This window comes from Carcharhinus amblyrhynchos, chromosome 20, assembly GCF_965287045.1.
Source record: "Carcharhinus amblyrhynchos chromosome 20, sCarAmb.v2.hapA, whole genome shotgun sequence".
Taxonomy (NCBI): Eukaryota; Metazoa; Chordata; class Chondrichthyes; order Carcharhiniformes; family Carcharhinidae; genus Carcharhinus; species Carcharhinus amblyrhynchos.
Genome location: NC_137343.1, coordinates 49,000,377 through 49,020,922, shown reverse-complemented (window position 1 = coordinate 49,020,922; position 20,546 = coordinate 49,000,377). Strand labels below are relative to the sequence as shown.

At 43.6% G+C, this 20,546-nt stretch overlaps 1 protein-coding gene across 2 annotated transcripts in view; it reads right to left on the bottom strand.

The window, feature by feature from the left end:
* cabin1 (calcineurin binding protein 1) overlaps positions 1-20,546 on the bottom strand; it is a 464,629-nt gene that overhangs the window by 282,186 nt on the left and 161,897 nt on the right. For both annotated transcript variants that reach the window (XM_080208567.1, XM_080208568.1), the window contains exon 27: positions 12,752-13,506. In XM_080208567.1, the coding sequence (XP_080064693.1) occupies positions 12,752-13,506 (755 nt within the window). The remainder of the gene's footprint in view (positions 1-12,751; positions 13,507-20,546) is intronic.

Here is a 20,546-nt window from a genome sequence, read left to right as displayed (position 1 = left end):
TGAATGAAGCTCAATCCATCACGCAAACCAGACCCCATCCACTGACTCCATCTTACACTTCCAGCTGCCTCGGAAAAGCAGCCAGCACAATCATGGACCCCATTCACCCCAGACATACTCTTTTCTACCTTCTTCCGTAGGGAAGAAGTTACAAAAGTCTGAGATCATGTAGCAATCGACTCAAGAACAGCTTCTTTGCTGCTGCCGTCAGACCTTTGAATGGACCTACCTCGCAGTAAATTGATCTTTCTCTACACTCTAGCTATGACTGTAAGACTACATTCTGCACTCTCTCTCCTTTCCTTCTCTATGAAGAGTATGCTTTGTTTATATAGCACACAAGAAACAATACTTTTCACGGTATACCAATACATGTGACAATAATAAATCAAATCACCTGGGTTAAAAGGGGAGAAGGTAAACCTGGTACTTATAGGCCAGTCAGCTCAATGTTGTTGATGGGAAAACTTTGAGATGCAATAATCCAGGCCGGGGGAAAGTATTTGTTAAAGTGAGCATAAATTTATTAAAGGAAATCAATGTTTGATTACACTAACCTGAATGAGTTTTCTGATGAAATAATGGACAGGATTGATGACTGTTGCAGTTGATGTTGTGCATATGGATTTTTAAAAGGTGCTTGACAAAGTACCACAAAGATTTGTAAGCAAACTTGAAGCCCATGGAATTAAAGGGTCAGTGGCAGTGTGGATTAAAAAAAATTGATGAAAGGCTAGAAAACACAGTGTTCTTCAGATTACACAAAGTATACACTTTGGTGTTGTTCAGAGGCTTCTGCTCCTTTCCATATACATTAATGACCTGGAGATTGGGATACAGTTTGCAGATGACATGAAATTCGGAAGTGTAAAAAAAAACGAGGATATAGTAACAAACTTAGGAACATCAACAGGAGGAGCTGACCACTTGCCTGTTCTGTCATTCAGTATGACCATGACTGATCTCCTATCTCAAACCTACCTTCTCCCATTACTCCCTACTTTCCAAAAATCTATCAATCTCTACGTTAAATATACTCATCAGCTGAACGTCCACAGCTCTCTGGGGAGTGAATTCCAAAGTTCGCAAGAGGAAACATCCTCTCAGCATGCACTCTATCAAACCTAGAAGAATTTTATATATTTCAACGATATCAACTCTTACTCTTCTAAATTTTAGGGAATATCGGCCTAATGTACTCAATTTCACCTCATAGGACTATCTTCTCACCCCAGCAATCAAACTAGTCAACCTTTGTTACTCTCTCTCCAACACTAGCACATACCCTCCTTACTTAAGGAGACTAAACTGCTCATAGTACTCCACGTGTGAACTCGACAATGCCCCATATACTTGTAGCAATATTTGTTAATTCTTATATTCAAATCCTCTTTTAACACATACAATACCAAAACCCAGCTTCCTAAAAACTGGACATTTTTCTCTTAGGAAATTTAGATGCCACTCCCAGAACAGAGAGTGAAGAGGCCATTCGAGTGTTGGTCGCAGAGGATGGAATCAACAGAAGTTGTGCATGCATGGGACCCAACTCCGCTCTAGCACTTTGAGATCTGCCTCACCCCAGCCCACCCTATTTCCAGACACAAAACTGGAAAGAGTAGGGATTCTCTCCATAAGAATCTGCAACACTGGGGAACTTGCAGTTAGAGTCAGAGCATTACAGCTGCATTACATGTCCAATTAAAGGAGCTGGGTCTATTAATTCCTTCAACTGTCTGTAATTATTTTCACTAAATTCCTGTGAAGGGATCACAGGAATGGGGCTGAGACATGGGAGGCCATGTCTCACTAACTTGGAGTTTTTCGAGGAAGTGACGATGATTGATGAGGGTAGGGCAGTGGATGTTGTTTACGTGGACTTCAGTAAGGCCTTTGACAAGGTCCCACATGGCAGACTAGTGCAGAAAGAGAAGTCACACGGGATCAGAGGTGAGCTGGCAAGGTGGATACAGAACTGGCTTGGTCGTAGAAGATAGGGGGTAGCAGTGAGAGGGTGTGCTTCTGACTGGAGGGCTGTGACAAGTGGCATTCCTCAGGGATCAATGCTGGGACCTTTGCTGTTCGTAAAATATATAAATGATTTGGAGGAACATGTAATTGGTTTGATTAGTAAGTTTGCGGATGACACAAAGGTTGGAGGATTTGCAGATAGTGATGAGCACCATCAGAGGATACGGCAGAATATAGATCGGCTAGAGGCTTGGATGGGGAGATGGCAAATAGAGTTTAATCTAGACAAATGTGAGGTAATGCATTTTGGAAGGTCTAATAAAGATAGGAAATAGACACTAAATGGCAGAACCATTAAGAGTATTGATAGGTAGAGGGATCTGGGTGTACATGTACGCAGGTCATTGAAAGTGGCAACGCAGGTAGAGAAGGTAGTCAGGAAGACACATGGCATGCTGGCCTTCATTGGCTGGAGCACTGAGTTTAAAAATTGCCAAGTCACGTTGCAGCTTTATAGAACCTTAGTGAGGCCGCACTTGGAATACAGTGTTCAATTCTGGTCACCACACTACCAGAAGGATGTGGAGACTTTGGAGAGGATACAGAAAAGATTTACCAGGATGTTGCCCGGTATGGAGGGTATTAGCTACGAGGGGAGGTTGGAGAAATTTGGTTTGTTCTCACTGGAGCGACGGAGGTTGAGGGGCGACCTAAAGTTTTTTTTTAAAAGTTTATTTATTAGTCACAAGTAAGGCTTACATTAACACTGCAATGAAGTTACTGTGAAACTCCCCTAGTTGCCACAGTCGGGTCACTGCACCTAACCAGTACATCTTTCAGAATGATAGAAGTCTACAAGATTATGAGGGGCATGGACTGAGTGGATAGTCAGAAGCTTTTTCCAAGGGTGGAAGAGTCAGTTACTAGGGGGCATAGGTTTAAGATGTGAAGGGCAAGGTTTAAAGGAGACATGTGGGGCAAATTTTTTTTATACAGAGGGTGGTGGGTGCTTGGAACTCGCTGCCGGGTGAGGAAGTAGAAGCACATACGATAGTGAGTTTTAAGGGGTGACTGGACAAATACATGAAGAGACTGGGAACGGAGGGATACAGTCCCCAGAAGAGTAGGGGGTTTAATTCAGTCGGGCAGCATGGCCGGTGCAGGCTTGGAGGGCCAAGGGCCCATTCCTGTGCTGTAGTTTTCTTTGTACTGTTGAACAGCAGAGTCTCCAGCTCTGTGATGAGACAAAACTCCCCAAGTCTCTATGAATTCCAGATCAAATTTCAGCCTTGCAACAGAAAACATTTCCAATCTACTAGCAGATAATCCAAAATCTGGAAAAAGTCCAAAATCTGGCACTGTGTCTGTCCTGAAGGTGCCAGATTTTGAACATCAGACCTGTAAAGGCTAATATATCATTTGCTTTTCTAATAATTTACTGTACTGGCTTTGTCAACTTCCTGAGATTCAAAGACCCATAGAAAAGTTACAGCATGGAAAAAGGCTATTCAGCCCATCATGTCTGCACAAGCCATTCATGTTCAAGGTCACCAACATCCCCAAATGCAATCATTCCACAATCTCTCAAATATATTCTGTTTTACTACTTTTCCCTCCAATGTAGAAAACTTCACACTTCCCTGCATTATATTCCATTTACCATGCTGTTGCCCACTCACTTAATCTATCTATATCTCTTTTCACAAGCAAAACACTGAATGAGGAAAGCTGAAATAAAAAGCAAGAATGCTGATAATGCCCAGGAGGTCTGGCAGCATCTGCAGAGGGATAGCAGAACTGATGAAAGGGCACAGATCTGAAATGTTAAATCTATTTCTCTTTCCAGAGATACTTTTGATTTGATTTATTATTGCCACACAACATAAGAACATAACATAAGAAATAGGAGCAGGAGTAGGCCATATAGCCCTTCGGGCCTGCCCCGCCATTCAATAAGATCATGGCTGATCTGTGCCATTCAGTAAGTTCATGGCTGATCTGTCGTGGCTCAGTTCCACATTCCCGCCCTCTCCCCATAACCCTTAATCCCCTCTCTTACCAAAAACCCATCAACCCGTGTCTTAAAAATATTTAGCGAGGTAGCCTCCAACACTTCAACGGGCAGAGAATTCCAGAGATTCACCATCCTTTGAGTGAAGAAGTTCCTCCTCAACTCCGTTCTAAACCACCCCCCCTTTATCTTGAGGCTGTGCCCCCTAGTCCTACTGTCCTTTCTGAGCGGGAAGAGTCTCTCCACCTCTATCCTATCCATCCCATTCATCATCTTATACGTCTCAATGAGATCTCCCCTCATTCTTCTAAACTCTAACGAGTACAAGCCTAGTTTATTCAGCCTCTCCTCATAGCTCAACCCCCTCAACTCCGGCATCAGCCTAGTAAACCTCCTCTGCACTCCCTCCAAGGCCAAAATATCCTTGCGTAAGTACAGCGCCCAAAACTGCACACAGTACTCCAGCTGCGGCCTCACCAATGCCCTATACAGCCGCAGCAAGACCTCCCTACTTTTATATTCAATCCCCCTCGCTATGAAGGCCAGCATCCCATTCGCCTTCCTGACCACCTGCTGCACCTGCAAGCTGGGTTTTTGTGACTCATGCACAAGGACCCCGAGGTCCCTCTGCACCGTCACCTGCTGCAGTTTTTCGCCAAGTAAGTAATAATCCTTCCTGCCATTATTCCTACCAAAGTGGACCACCTCGCACTTGCCAACATTAAATTCCATTTGCCATTTCCTGGCCCATTCGCCCAGCCTATCTAGATCCTTCTGCAGACTCTCCACACCCTCCGCACAATTTGCCGTTCCCCCAATCTTGGTGTCATCAGCAAATTTCAACACCCTACACTCGGTTCCCTCCTCCAGATCATCCATATAAATGGTAAATAGCTGAGGCCCCAGCACCGACCCCTGGGGCACTCCACTAGTCACCATCCGCCAATCCGAATAACACCCATTGACCCCCACTCTCTGCCTCCTATTTGACAACCAATCCTCTATCCACGCTAACACCCTACCCCCAACTCCATGTCCCCTGACCTTCTGCAATAACCTCCTGTGAGGTACCTTGTCAAACACCTTCTGAAAATCAAGAAAGACCACATCCACCGGCTCTCCTCTATCCACCGCCCTAGACACATCCTCATAGAACTCCAGTAAATTTGTCAGACACGACTTCCCTTTAACGAAACCGTGCTGCGTCTGCTCTATCAAGTAATTGCCCTCAAGATGCCTAGCTATTTCCCCCTTGATGACGGATTCTAACATTTTACCTACAACAGACGTTAAACTAACCGTCCTATAATTCCCTGCCTTTTGCCTGCCACCCTTCTTAAACAACGGCGTAACATTAGCCGTTTTCCAATCTTCCGGCACTTCCCCGGAATCCAGCGACGTTTGGAAAATAACCACCAAGGCATCCACTATCACCTCCGCCATTTCTTTCAGAACCCTCGGATGCATTCCATCCGGTCCTGGCGACTTGTCCACAATCAGCCCCTCCAGTCTGTCGAGCACCGCCTCTCTAGTAACTGTAATGTCATTAAGACCCTCTAGTCCTACCACCTTTCCATCTCTAACACCCGGCAAATTATTCACATCCTCCTCCGTGAAGACAGACACAAAAAAGTTATTCAAGACCTCAGCCATATCTCCATCTCCTACCACTAAGTCCCCCTTCTCATCCTCTAAGGGACCAACGTTCACCCTAGCCAGCCTCTTCCTTTTTATATATTTATAAAAACTCTTGCTATCCTTTTTTATATTAAGCGCTAGCCCAGCTTCATAGTTTCTCCTACCCTTCTTTAGCAACTTCTTTGTTAATCTTTGTTGACATTTAAACCTCTCCCAATCCTCTTCTCGCCCACTACTCTTAGCTACTCTAAACGCCTCCGCTTTTAATTTAACACTTTCCTTCACCTCCTTCGTTATCCACGGCTTATTACCTCTCCTCCTACGGTCCTTTTTGACCATCGGAATATGTATTAGCATACAGTGAAAAGTATTCGCCTGACTTGTTAAGTATTTACAGGATTTTTCTTTTATACGTCTTTGTACCCCCACGTTGTCAAATGCTGCTTCCCTTCCATATATCTATGCTTACTTTGTTGAATCATATATGGCTTTCTCGATGCCTGTTACCACATCCCTACAAAGATTCTAGCATTTGCCCTATTACTGATGTCAGGCCAACAGACAGACTGGTGTAATGGTAGATGAAATTTAACACACAGAATTGTGAAGTGAGACATTTTTGTCAGAAGAATCGAGAGGCAATATAAATGACAAGGCACATTGTGATGAGGGTGAATATACACAAACCTTTGAACGTGGCAGGATGGGTTGAGAGCACTTGAAAAAAAGCAAATAGGATCTTTAGCTTTCGCGAGAGGAAAGAACATAAAAGCAAGGAATTACATCAAACCTTCTAAATGTACTGGTTAGGCTTCAGCTGGAATTCAGGGAAACATATTTAAGATAGACTGTCAAAGCCATGGAGAAGGTGCAGATGAGATTTAAGCAAATGGTAGCAGCTGTGTGGACAGACTAGGAAAGTTGGAGGCAATGGAATGAAAGGGGGTTAGAAGAGAATGTAGAATTAGAAACACAAACAGATCAGCCACAATTTTAATGAATGGTGGAGCAAGCTCAAAAGGCCGAATGGCCTTCATCTGCTGCTATTTCATATATCCATAAATTGGGATTACTCTCCTTAGAGCAAAGGAAATTAAGGGGAGATTAAAAGAGATGCTCAAAATCATGAATGGTTTTGACAGCGAAAAAAGCAGAAAGGTCAGTAACCAGGGGAGACAGATTAAAGGAGATCGGCAAGGAAAACAGAGGCAATAATGAGAACTTATTTTTAAAACAGGGCGAGTTGTTGTAGTCTGGCTGCTGTTGGGAGCTCTCTGCCTGAGTCAGAAAGTTTCAGGTTGAAGTTCCATTCCAAAGACTCAAGCTGGCTTTCTAGTGCATTAACAAGGGAGTACACGTTAAAGCAAGGCCTCATCTGTCCCATCAGGTAGATATAAAATATCTTATGGCACTATATTTCAAAGAGGAGATGGGGAATTATCCCCAGTGTCCTGGCCAAAATTTAACCCACAATCAACATCTTCGAAACAGATTATCTGATCATTATCACATTGATTGTGAGGTCACTGTGCACAAGTTTGCTGTTGTGTTTCACAGATTACAATAGTGACACCATTTCAAAATACGTTTTTCATCAGCCATAAGAGATACCAAATAAAAACAAATGGGATCTTGGTCTTCATAAATAGTGATATTTAGTACAAAAGTAAGTTATGCTAAACTTTTATAAAGCTCTTGCTTGCTAGGCCCCATCTAGAATAGTATGTCCAGTTCGCATCTCTGCAGCTTAGAAAAGACGCAAGGATCCTTGTGAAGGTCCAGAGATTTGCCAGAATGGTTCCAAGGATAAGGGATTTTAGTTGCAATGTTAGAGGCTGTGATTGTCGGCAAAAAAGACTGGTGGGACACAGAATTAAAGCTTTGAGCAAGAGGTTCGGGGGATATGAGAAAGAATGTTGTTATGCAGTATGTGACAATTATCTGGAATTTGATGAAGCAGAGAGGATGAATGATTTCAGAGGACTTTGGATGAACATTTGAGAGAAAGAAACTTACAGGATTTCGAGGGCAGAGTAGGGCAATGGATCTGTTGAGATTGCTCCACAGAAATCTGGCATAGACTCGATGAGCCAGTCTCCCTCTGCGCTGCAATGACTCAGTGCAAGTCTGGTCAAAGCAGATTGAATGGTAGCATTGATATTTAAAAGAAAATAAGTCACCACTTGAAGAGAAAAATTAACATTGTTATGGAAACAGCCCCAGAAAGTGGGGCTAACTGGATATAATTGATCAACATGGGTAACTTAGACAAAATGGCCTTCTTCTGAGATGTACCAATGAATTCAGCTAAAATGTAGAGGCAAAGAGCACGATGATAATGGAATGTGATATGAAATTAGGAAGAATCCGGAGCATAGAATCATAGAACCCTACAGTGCAGAAAGAGGCCCTTCAGCCCAGGTCTGTACCGAGCACAATCCCACCCTGGCCCTACCCTCATATTATACCCACTAATCCCTCTAACCTACACATCCTTAGACACTAAGGGGCAATTTCTTAGCACGGCCAATCAACCTAACCCGCACATCTTTGGACTCTGGCAGGAAACCGGAGTGCCCAGAGGAAATCCACGCAGACATGAGGAGAACGTGCAAACTCCACACAAACAGTGACTTGAGCCAGGAATTGAGCCCAGGACCCTGGAGCTGTGAAGCAGCAGTGCAAACCAGTGTGCTACCATGCCGCCCAATGAGCTTTTGTAGAATGGAGCTGATTTGGAACTATTGGGAACTTTGTTCGCTGAAAGCAAAATTTTGCAATTCACATGGGAAGAGTTGAGAAAGTGATTGCAAGGAAATCCAGACTGTGGAACTCACTTTGATGGAGAGGAGGAATACACACCAGTGTGGATAAAGAGGAAGTGTCACACATGGGATTGGAAGAGAATTAAAGACCATTCCGCGAACTGGAGTAATCTTCTGCCAAGGAAGAAATTTTACAAAGCAAAAAATTAAAAGGAAGTTAAGCAGTTAACGAAGGGTCACTATGTAGGAAACATTTTCAGATGAGAAGGAAACTAATGTGGAAAAATGACACAACAATAGTCTTCAGATGATATTCCATGGGGAATTTAGAGGTGAGGTCATGGATCTGCACATACAGATTGTGACATTCATGAATGGAATAGAGCTCAAGCTCCTTCATTGAAGACAAGAAAGGCTGGATCAGTAGGGAAAACGTAAGGGATATCAACAAACAGAACTTAGTTGAATTTTCTTACCCAATATTGGACAGGTAATTGTGACAAAAAAAATGGCCTTTAACTCCAGTTGGTTTTAAATCATTCGATAACTCTTGTCAAAATGGCACCAACTACCTCTGTTACTGGGATGTCCAGAAGCATTTCACAAACAATAAGTCTGGAAATTGTTCAGTAGGCAAACACTTTGTGCACCAAACTGCACAAATAGCAAATGAGATGAATGATCAATTTGCTGTTTTTGGTGGTGTCGCTTGTGAGACCCCCGACAATGCAATGGCACACACTCAGCACTGCACTGAAATGTTAGCACAGATTATGTGCTCAAGTCCTGGAGTGGAGCTAGAACTCACAGCCTGTTAACTCAGAGGTGAGAATACTACCAACTGAGTCAAGTTGACACCAACACCAAGTGAGCCAAGCATAAACTGGCAAGGGGGAAGGAAAAGGTACAACACACAAGCATAGGTCTGAAATAAAAGCAGCAAGAGAGTTAGAACAAAAACGTTAAAGGAGGAGGAGATAAGGATCTGAAGGGACATAAAAGTATAAATAGAGACAGAATTTTCCTTGCATGCACACAGTAATCACCATTACGATACAGGAACCAAGGTGCAATTCAGACAAGCACAGTATCTCAACAAAATGGGCCAAATGAGGAAAACCTTAGGGACAATACCCAAATGTTTCTCAATTAATAGATGAGGAAATCAACTAAATAAATAATTTCATCAATATAATATTATACCAAACTGCTCATTAACAGTGGATCCTCTTTGTCAGCAGAGAATCATTGAGAACTCACTCAACGTCACAAAGCACTGTCAGGACATCTTCATAAACAAAATAGTGTCCTCGCTTGGGTTGTATATAAACTTGCTTCAATTTTAAGGAACAGGTGCTACAATGGAATCTAGGAGATTCACCACCACACCCCATTATCTCTGCCTCTATGAGTTCTGGAGGCAAGTGCTCCAGGGAAGCCCAATTCTTTTGAGTTTAAACAATTAAACTAAATTAGATAAACTGAAACAAAAACAAATCACAAATGAGAATTAAAACTTTAAATCAAAATGTGGTTAAAAGGATCAATAAAGCAGCCCAGTCCCTGTGGTGCCAAGGTACACAGGAGGCCTCAATGGTGCCCATGGATACGCACGTTCCCTTTATGACATGAACCCAAGATCCTGGTTGAGGCCATCCTCATGTGCGCGGAACTTGGCAATAGTCTCTTCTCAGTGACTCTGCGCTGTAATGTTGTGAAGGCTGCCTTGGAGAATGCTTACCAGAAGATCAGAGGCCAAATGCCCATGACTGCTGATGTGTTCCCCAACAGGAAGAGAACATTCATACCTGGTGATTGTCAAGTGGTGTTCATTCATCCATTGTCATAGTGTACATGCAGGCGCTACAACAACAGATAAATGAACACCGCTTGACAATCACCAGGCCTCAACCAGGATCTTGGGTTCATGTCACACTATCTGTAACCCCCACGACTTGCCTGGGCTTGCAAAATCTCACTAACAGTCCTGGCTGGAGACAATACACATCTCTTTAACCTGTGCTTAACCCTCTCTCCACTCATATTGTCTGTACCTTTAAGACTTGATTACCTGTAAAGACTCGCATTCCAACCATTATTTTGCAAATTGAGTTTGTCTCTTTATATGCTCTGTTTGTGAGCAGAACTTCCACTTACCTAATGAAGGAGCAGCGCTCCGGAAGCTAGTGGCTAGCGCTACCAAATAAACCTGTTGGACTTTAACCTGGTATTCTGAGACTTCTTACTGTGTTTACCCCAATCCAACGCCGGCATCTCCACATCATGAACATCATGCAAGTCAGAGAAGGAACTCCTAATAAACTCATACGCTCGCACCAGACCACAAAGTGTCGGCGAATTCTTGAACCTAACAGCTGCTTTTTATGGATAGGTCGTAGCTGGACAATTTTTCACTTTGTCAAATACATGGCAGCGTCGTAAACGACCCGGAACAATTTGGTTCAGCGTGCAACTAGCTCTGCAGCACAGATCTTCAGTGTTACGGCCACAATGTTGTCAGGGCCCCACAGTCTCTGCAGTATACAATGCTTCCAGCCATTTTGAAGTGAGTCAAATTGGCTAAAGACTGCCACCTGTGGCAGCGAGGACCAAGGTGGATCATTCTTTTGCAAACCTACGGTCAACAAGTGAAATCAGATAAGCAAAGGCCATGCATCTATGATAGAACAGTGAATCATCAGGATGTTTTAGTACAGCGGAACCATTAGTTGTTCAGTTCTCCACCACCATTCATGGCTGGATGTGGCTCACACCTTGTCTACTGGTTGTGGGATTGCTGATTAGTTCCATCTATAGCATGCTGCTTCAATGGTTTAGCATGCGTTGTAGTTTCACCAGGTTCACATCTCACTTGTATTTGCCTGGCGATGCTCTCCTGACTCGTCATTGAATCAATGTTAACCCTTTGATTTAGGAGGGATATGCTGAGCCATATTGTTAAAGATTGTGGTTGAAAACAATTCTGCTGTGGCTCAACAATGCCTCCTGGATGTCCAGTTGCATTGCTACATCTGTTCTGGCTCTATCCCATTTAGCACAGTGATTAGTGCCACACAATATAAGAGAATATCTTTACTGTGAAGACAGAACTTTGTCTCCACCAGGAAAAAAAGGAATACGTGGTCAGTACAAAGCCTGGCAGAGCACCACCAGTCAATGAAGGAGAAGGGAGGAAGGCAAGATGGCATCTTTCCCCAGTCTTGGTAAGGATCTCCCTCCTTCTCAAGGCCTTCTTCTCCAGTGCCATGTCTGTGACCTGTCTGCCTCATCCCTCGCTGCTTGAGCCATCTTAAATGATGCTGCTGTGTGTCAGCCAGTACGTTCCACTCAGTGAAAGCGTGGGTTTGTAGAGAGGCCACGTGTACTGTTCCATGAAAATTGTGTCTAATCAGCACTTGAGTGCTCCATCTAGTGTCTGCTTTAGCACCTCCAGGCAATTTCAAATGATAGGAATTAGAATCAAAACGTTGTGCTAACACTAAACTTTTAAATAGGCGTAGCTCACAAGCACAACATCCGTTAGAAGCTGTTTTTGCTCTATCAAAAAAGCCTACTCACTACTCCCCAAGAATACTTTATAACAAGTCATGATTGAGAGGGATAGAGGGAAAAATCAAGGGGATGTGATTAGTCACTCCAAATACAAAACAATGGGCTAAGGGGCCACCTCCTTTGGAGCTGTAATTTTTCTGATTTTATAACATGCTCTGTAACCCTCTAACACTCTGATGCTGGCATTGCCCCCTCTGCTGATTTTAATTCTGCTGGGCTGTCTTAACAAACCTGAAGGGAGTATTGCTTTTGAAAATTGCAATGGGGTAGTCATTTCTTGTTTTCCATTACAAATTCTCCCGTTTTGGACTGTGAGAGACCTACATATGGTCTCCTATGGTCTCTTAAGCAGAGAAACAGCCAAACCATGCTGCTATTATTTTGAAATCAGCCCAAAAGGACCAATAACTGAATTCTAACACCTCATTGCTGTCACACGACCAAGCTCAGGAATTCAATTGCTTCAAAATGACCAACAGCAATTACTTTTGATAAAATATTACACAAGCAAAACTGTTAATTTCCTTCAAAATGCTGAGTTTTGAATTTGCACTCCTGGGACCAAGTGAAAGAATTTGTACACATTTAACCACAAAATCTCAAATCAGTCACTGACAGTTCTAAAAGTGAAATTCCTACTCCACCCTCACCATCAGTAGCAGTGGTTGATGACCGTATCCTTTTTCACACTCCACCATGCACAACACTTCACTCACATAGTTTCGCATCTCAAACTGAATTTAGATAAACTGAATAAGGTTTGTTGAAAGGAAGAAGGATGACAGTCACTTACTTTGTGTGTTTTACTATAAATGTACAGGTAAGCCAATCTGTAGAGACTCTTGTAGTGCTGAGGGAATCGACTGAGACACAGATGCAGGGCTCTAATACACTGTTCAGTCAGGACTCGACGCTGCTCCCCTTCGTCTGCGGGCAGGCTCTGAGGGAGATCCTCCAATCTGTAAGTGTCTTTCATCTCTCCTGCTGGATCAGTTACTTTCTTTTTTGAGTCACACAGAGATGAGGCGGTGGCCCTGGTGGGAGTGACATTAATAGCACTGGTTTGACACTGCGACTCTGTGTGCAATTTTGCTCCTGCTTGTTCTGCCAATCTCAAAGCCAAAGCATCTATTCCTTCGGTGATCTCCACACTGCTTCCTCTACAAAGCTCAGAGCAAATACGTCCCACTGAGTCCTCTTCTTCCAACTTCCGGTAATTCTCCCTCGATAGTGCAGCTGCCTCCATGGGCACTCTCTGAGCTGTGCGCTCTGCCAACCTCAACGTTAAAGCATCTATAGCTTCTGTGATCTCTACACTACCACCTTTACAACCCTCAGAAGAAACTCGAACCACTAAATCCTCTTCTTCCAGTTTTCCATGGCTTTCTGTGGACAACACAGTAGCTTCTGCAGTTGAAGATGACGAGGGGCTGCCTTTCCCAGAGTGGATCTTCCTGCTGCTGTCCTGAGAGCTGGCTGCATCTGTGAAGATGTCTTGTGTTGAGTTAGAGTCAGAGAGCACCAAAATCACACTGTCTTGACTTCTCTCTAGGGAAAAAAAACAAAAAACAGAATGATTTCAGACATATTAACGCATTGCATATTCAGTGTTAGAGGAACAGGACATGCAGTAATGCTTTGATATAACAAAACATTGGTTAGATTGTACTCAGCTATACCTGGATAAGTTAAAGTAAAACTCCAATCAAAGTAATCCTGTGTCTTGAATCAGCTGCTTGTTTTTTTTTCAGGGCCAGTTCTCCCAGTTCCTAAACGAGAGCAGTTAAAGCTCTTTTTGCTCCAGCTCAATGTGCTGTAAGTCAATTTGATGCCCCTAAACACGGTTGTTAATAAATATGAACCAGGATCCAAGGAAGAACTTGTGTCATGGATCTTTTATGTCACCTGAAGGGGCAAACAGGGCCTCAATTTAACATCTCATCTGAAAGATTGTGCTGCACTTGGTCAATATTCCACTGATGTCAGCTTAGATATGCTCAAGTCTCTGCAGTGGGACTTGAACTCAGTCTTCCTTCTCAAGGTGAGAGCACTGAGGTACAGCCATTAGGCCACAAGGAATCCTCTTTTTTCCCCAAACTCTGACCTGCCTGGCCATCTCCAGGCCATGATCCAACTCCCAAAAGCCTGACCCCATGAGGAAATTGTCACTGTTCCTGCCCCCATTTTAATCTTGAGCTAAAGTTGGGCTAAGTTGCTTTCCTGAAGGGTTCTGCTCATAACATGAAGCAGGTTATGTCATGATCTGACAGGGAAGCAGCAGAATCACAGGGGGAAATTGCTGTTCAGATTTGATCAGTCCCTTTACAGGAGTGAGATGGAGGGGGAAACGTGAAAATCAGGATACGGGCGTTTGGAAGGAATCACCTGTTCTCAGAACTGCTCACTTACTGAAGGATAAAATCCTACATCCAATGGGACTACTGTTGAGAACAGAATTTTCAAAATCACTGGGCTGATCAAAATGAAACAGAAAATTCCTAAGACATGAGGCAAACTGTTCAGCACATCAGCGAGGGGAACATGAGGCTATCAGAATGTCATTCAACTGCACAGTAGAACTACAATGGTGACACCTTTTGGAGCAGTGGAAGGGCAGTCTGATACACGTGATCAAATCATGAAATAACCTTTTCACCCCCCAATAGTTCCAGCCCTCGTAAACAAAGACACAAGGTTTCACCATCACGTTAACACAATCTCCATAATTAAGAATCCAACACAAAGCGAGTCCCCCATAAGCCAGGAAAGATAGATTTCCACACAACCTAATTGAAACCTCCTTTCTATGTACAGCCACCATCCTTCCCCCTCTCCACCCAAAGCTTGCAAGCTTTAGGTCTTTATAATGCCCAGGGCAGTAGGCTGTCTGATGGATGTTGGCCAAATTATATGATATTGACCCCTCTGTCCTTTCCAACCACCACCCCAACATCTTTGATCATGTTGCTACCTCCCAAGTCCAAGCCCACAATTCCATGTTTGAATCCATTTGATCAGGTTTCCAGCCCCACCAGAGTACTGTAATTACCTTCATCAAAGTCACAAGCAGCAGTCTTAGTGAATCTGTGCAGGAGAAACTATCCCATGTCATCTTTCTTGACCTGTCTTCAGCTGTCAACACAGCTGGCCACAACATCTTCCTGCAGAGTCTAGCTGGATAAAATTGCCCTTTCTCAGTTCCATTCATAACTAAACAATCAGAGACAAAAAGTCAACTGCAACTACTCCAATTTCCACTCCTGCACTGTTATGTGCCCCAAGGATCTTTCCTTGCCCCCACCTCCCTATTTTCTATCTATATGTTGCCGTCAATGAGGATCATCTGAAAATGCAGCATCAGCGTCCATACATATACTGATGGCACTAAGTTCTACCTCACCTTCACCTCAGTCATTCACATTCCCAACTACCCACCCTCCCCTCCCCCCCCCTCCCCCTCCCCCTCCCCCCCTCCCCCTCCTCCTCCCCCCCCTCCCCCTCCCCTCCCCCCCCTCCCCCCCCTCCCCCTCCCCCTCCCCTCCCCCCCCCTCCCCACACCTTTAAATTGTCTAAACATCCTGTATATTTCCTCCAGTTAAACACTGGGAAAAATCGAAGTTCTCAAATTCAAATGGCACCAGTCGACATTATTCGTCCAGAAATGCTCGTTCATCACATTTAATTCAGACAGCTCTCCACTCCCTGCCTCAAATTGAGGACCAAGTGCAGAAGTGGCAATATGGATAAGAGAATTCATAGATAGATGCAAGTACCTAGGTTACTGCTGCTGAGAGGTTTCAAGTGGATATTAAGGATGGTATACAATTATTGTCTGGATATGGCTTTTAGATAGGAGGAAAGAAAGGAAAGAAACAGGAAACCCATTCAAAAAGAAATCACAACATTCATACATACTAGGGGAATACTCAGATATTTACGAGGAAAGCTGCAAAGGGACAGAATTGCACTGTTTTTTGGCTGTTGTTTGCTGCCAACACCATGCATGTGTAGTTGTATGCTGACTCTAGGCCCGGAAGGGGCAATGTGCAGCATTGAGAGTGGCGGAATTTGGGAAATCCTTTTATAGGGATTTAGAAAGGAAGGATTTGCAGACTGGAAAGTAAAGCTTTTTCCTTGTGGGATATTTTCTGAAGACATATTGATGAGTGTTTCTAAATTCTCACTATCCCAATTCTGTAAGTGATTGTCGGTTGTTGAGAGTTTTAGACTAAATTGCCTCTCCTCATTCTTCCTCCTCCTGCTGCAGAGTTCCAGGATGCAGGCTTTAATAATTACATTATTGGACTGGATCTTACACAACATGTCTGGCTAAGATGTAGGCGAATGGCTCCCTGGGAAGATATGGCCTTCTGCAGAGCACCCTCTCCAACAGACCACACTACATCCTACCGCACAACTAACTGTCTATCCTGCACAGTGTAACCTCTGCTCATTTGCCACATCTATTCCAAAAAGAAAACCTTATGTAACCATACCTGGAAGCTACTGACTTCCGTGGAAGCCTAGAATGTCAGCAAAAACTTCTTCAGGCAGCAGCAACACTGCTCATTCCACGTAAGACTTTGGAAACTTGGTTCAACGAAGTGAAGCACTAAACATTTATAGAATATTAGTAACTGCCAGAAGAAATAAACCAACAACTAACTATCGATCCCTTTAAATATTGAGCACCAACTGGAAGAAGCACTGAGGGTGACAAGGGCAAAGACTCTACATTGGGAGGGGGATACATTGTCCACCAGCAAGATTAGCTCGGTAACACTATGACTGACTGAGCTGATCAAGTACTAAAGGACATAGGTGCCGGCTGTTAAATTCTCAGCAATAACCCCTTACTCCCCCATCTCAATAGATTTTAGACTCAGCATGATAGAGTTCTTCCTTTGCCTTCGACTCTGTGCTTAGTTCTTTGGGCATGGCCCACTCAATCTTTTTTTTTTGAGAACTGTTGGTGGGACGTTGACCTTCTGAATTTCTTTGCTCTCTTCATCACTCTAACTTGCCTCACACAGAACTGGTTGCACTCTGTTCACTCAGGTCCAACCTTGACTTCATCAAGCCTGCTATTGTCTGAGATACTGAATCCTACCTCGAGAGGCTGAGCACCAACTCTCATACATTCTATTACTTGCCCCTGGGCCTTAATCCCAGCAACAAACATCAAGACACTGTTTCCAGAACTGCCATCAATGAGCATCCACGAGGCCATCAGCAGCAGTAGAATTGTATGCAACCACAATCTGTAACCTCATTGTCCAGCATATTCATCACCCCCCCACCCCAGTACTCCCCCATCTCAACGAATTTCAGACTCAGCACGATGTAGAATCCTTCTTCCATTGTCTTTGACTCTGCAATTCAGCATGGTCAATCTACCTAACATGCAAATCTTTCGTCTGTGCAAAGAAACCAGTGCACCCAGAGGAAACCCACAGACATGGGGAGACCAAGTGAACTCCACACAACGGTAGTGGACAATTAACCATTTATCCCAGGGATGCGGCTCCACAAATGTCCCCTTTCACAATCGTATCAGTGGAAAAGACAAGGTTGATGCATCTGGCTGAATCTGCATTCAGCCAGAAGTACCGATGATCTAGCTTAGCCTCCTCACATGATAATCTTCAGCCAATTCGATTCATAAGAACATAAGAAGTAGGAGCAGGAGTAGGCCATCTAGCCCTTTGAGCCTGCCCCGCCATTCAATAAGATCATGGCTGATCTGTCGTGGCTCAGTTCCACATTCCCGCCCTCTCCCCATAACCCTTAATCCCCTCTCTTATCAAAAACCCATCAACCTTCATTCCATGTGAGATCAAGAAAACAACTGAAGGCACTGGATGCTCCTAAGGCTAAAGGCATTGACAGTGCTCTGGCAATAGTACTGGACGCTTGTGCTCCAGAATAAGCCACAGCCTGAGCTAAGCTGTTCAAGTACAGCTACAGCACCTATTCAAGAGTGTGTAAAACTATCCAACCATGTCGTGTCCACAAAGAGCAGGATAAATCCAATTCAGCCGTTTCCTGCCCCAGTGTACTCTGAATCATCAGCAGAGTGGTGGAAGGCATCATCAACAATCATATAAAGTGGCATTTATACTGAAATAACCTGCTCACTGACAGTTAGGGTTCTGTCAGGACCATTTAGCTCCGGACCTTGATACAATTGGACTTTCCTCAGTGTAGTGTCTTAGGCCTAACCATCTTCAGCTCCTTCTTCATGACACCTCAGATACTGAAGCAGCCCCTGTCCATATTCAGCAAGATCTGGACAATATTCAGACTTGGGTTGATAACTGCCACCATCATGCAGTGGCAGCAGATCTAGAAGATGCACTGCAGCAACTCATCAAGCTTTTTTTTGTCAGCACCTTTCCAACTCATGCCCTCTACCACTGAATAAGGGCAAGGCCAGCAGATGCATGAGAACACCACAGTGTGCAAGTTCCCCTTCATGCCATTCAGCTATATTGTTGTTCCTTCACTGTCACTGGCTCAACATCCTGGTACTCTTTTCCAAACATACACTACATGGGCTTGATTGGTTCAAGAAGGCAGCTCAGCACCACATTCTCAAGGGCAATTAGGGATGGGCAACAAAATGCTGGCCTAGCCAGTAACACCCACATCCCATGAAAGAATTGTAAAAAGCACCAATAGTCTCGGGGTCCCTCCTGTCACTTAAGCTCGTACAGCTGAAATGCATGTTAAGAGAGGACATGGGCTGGATGATTAAATGTCAAACCAGCAGCACTGGCATCAAATCAGGGTTACAAGCTGATTGATGTCATGATCTGGCTGTTTAGTATCCTGCAGGCTGATGCCAACAGCTATGCTTGCCTCCAGCAAGACACAGCCAACTGACTTTACCTCACAAGTAAATGTGCAGCAGGTGCCATTTTGAAACTTGAAAGGCATTTGTGGCATCCAAAAGATGGGTATTTCAGAGCCCAATTTCTCACCCAGTGACTGGTATACTGGGTGCTTTCACTATCTGCTGCTATTCCCCCATCATACTCACTGCTTCCCTTAATACTATTCTATCAACAGAATTGCTAAGGTAGAATATATTGCAGAACCAGTATGATTCATTCACCCACTTTGGGAGCAAACATGAAACTGTCATAAGAGAAATTAATCTGCTCAGACAAGAAGCTTTGATCTATGACCTAATAAAGCTTTAGCTATAATTATTTTTTTCCATTCTGATAGTGTTGATCTCATTACCAGCAGAACAAGTCGAAGGAAAGATTGTTTGTCAGAGAAGTTCAAGAAAGATAATGAGATTTGGCAGATGTGAGGAATGGAATTAGCATTGCTCGTCCTTTAGTTACAGCAGTATCTAAAAAACACTGCTTGGTTCAACTGCAGATTGTCTGATGTTTCTCTGAGAAGGTTTCGTTTTGTTATGGAAAGTAATATTTAGGATTTTTTGATTGCATTCATCAAAAGTGCTCCTAGGTTTACTGAATAGCCAAATCAGGATACATAATACCAGTATGCATTTAATCGCATTGCAATGTCAAACCATCATTCACTGAAACTCTTGCTAACGCAAGCAATACTTAGAAAAAGTGATCGAACCTCATTTTGCACACAAAAAACAGCAGAGGACTTTTTAAAAAATTAATTCATGGAATATAGGCATTGCAGGCAAGGCCAACATTTACTGCTCCCCGATTACTAATGATGAGGTACAGTAAAGGGATAGACAATCTGGCGAACTGGTGCGACAACGATAATTTCCCTCAATGTCAACAAAACGAAGGAGATAGACATCGACTTCAGGAAGTGTAGTGGAGGACATGCCCCTCAATGGAGGCAAAGTAGAAATGGTCAAGAGTTTCAAGTTGTTAAGTGTCCAGATCACCAAACTGTCCTGGTCCCTGCATGCCAACACAATAGTTAACAAAGCCCACAACGCCTCTAATTTCTCAGGATACTAAGGAAATTTGGCATGTCCATTATAACTTAATTTCTATAGACGCACCACAGAAAGCATTCTTTCTGGATGCATCACAGCTCTATGTCCTATCCTGCTCTGTCCAAGGCAGAGTGTCATGAATGAAGCCCAGTCACTCAAACCAGCCTCCCATCTATCGACACCATTTACACTTCCTGCTGCCTTGAAAAAACAGCCAGCATAATCAATGTCCTCTGCACCCCGGACATTCTCTCTTCCACCTTCTTCCATAGGGAAAAAGGTACAAAAGTCTGAGATCATGCATCAACTGACTCAAAAACAGCTTCTCCCCTGCTGCCATCAGACTTTTGAGTGGACCTACCTTTCATTAAGCCAATCTTTCTCTACACCCTAGCTGTCACTGTAACACTACATTCTGCACTCTCTCCTTATGTACAATAAGCTTTGTCTGTATAGAGTACAAGAAACAGTAGTTTCCACTGTATACCAATGCATGTGACAATAATAAATCAAATTACTCTTGAACTGAGCGGCTGTCCAATTCAGAGGGCATTGAAGAGTCAACCACATTGCTGTGGGTCTGGAGTCACATGCAAGCCAGACCAGGTTAGGTTGGCGGATTTGCTTCACTAAAAGACAGTGA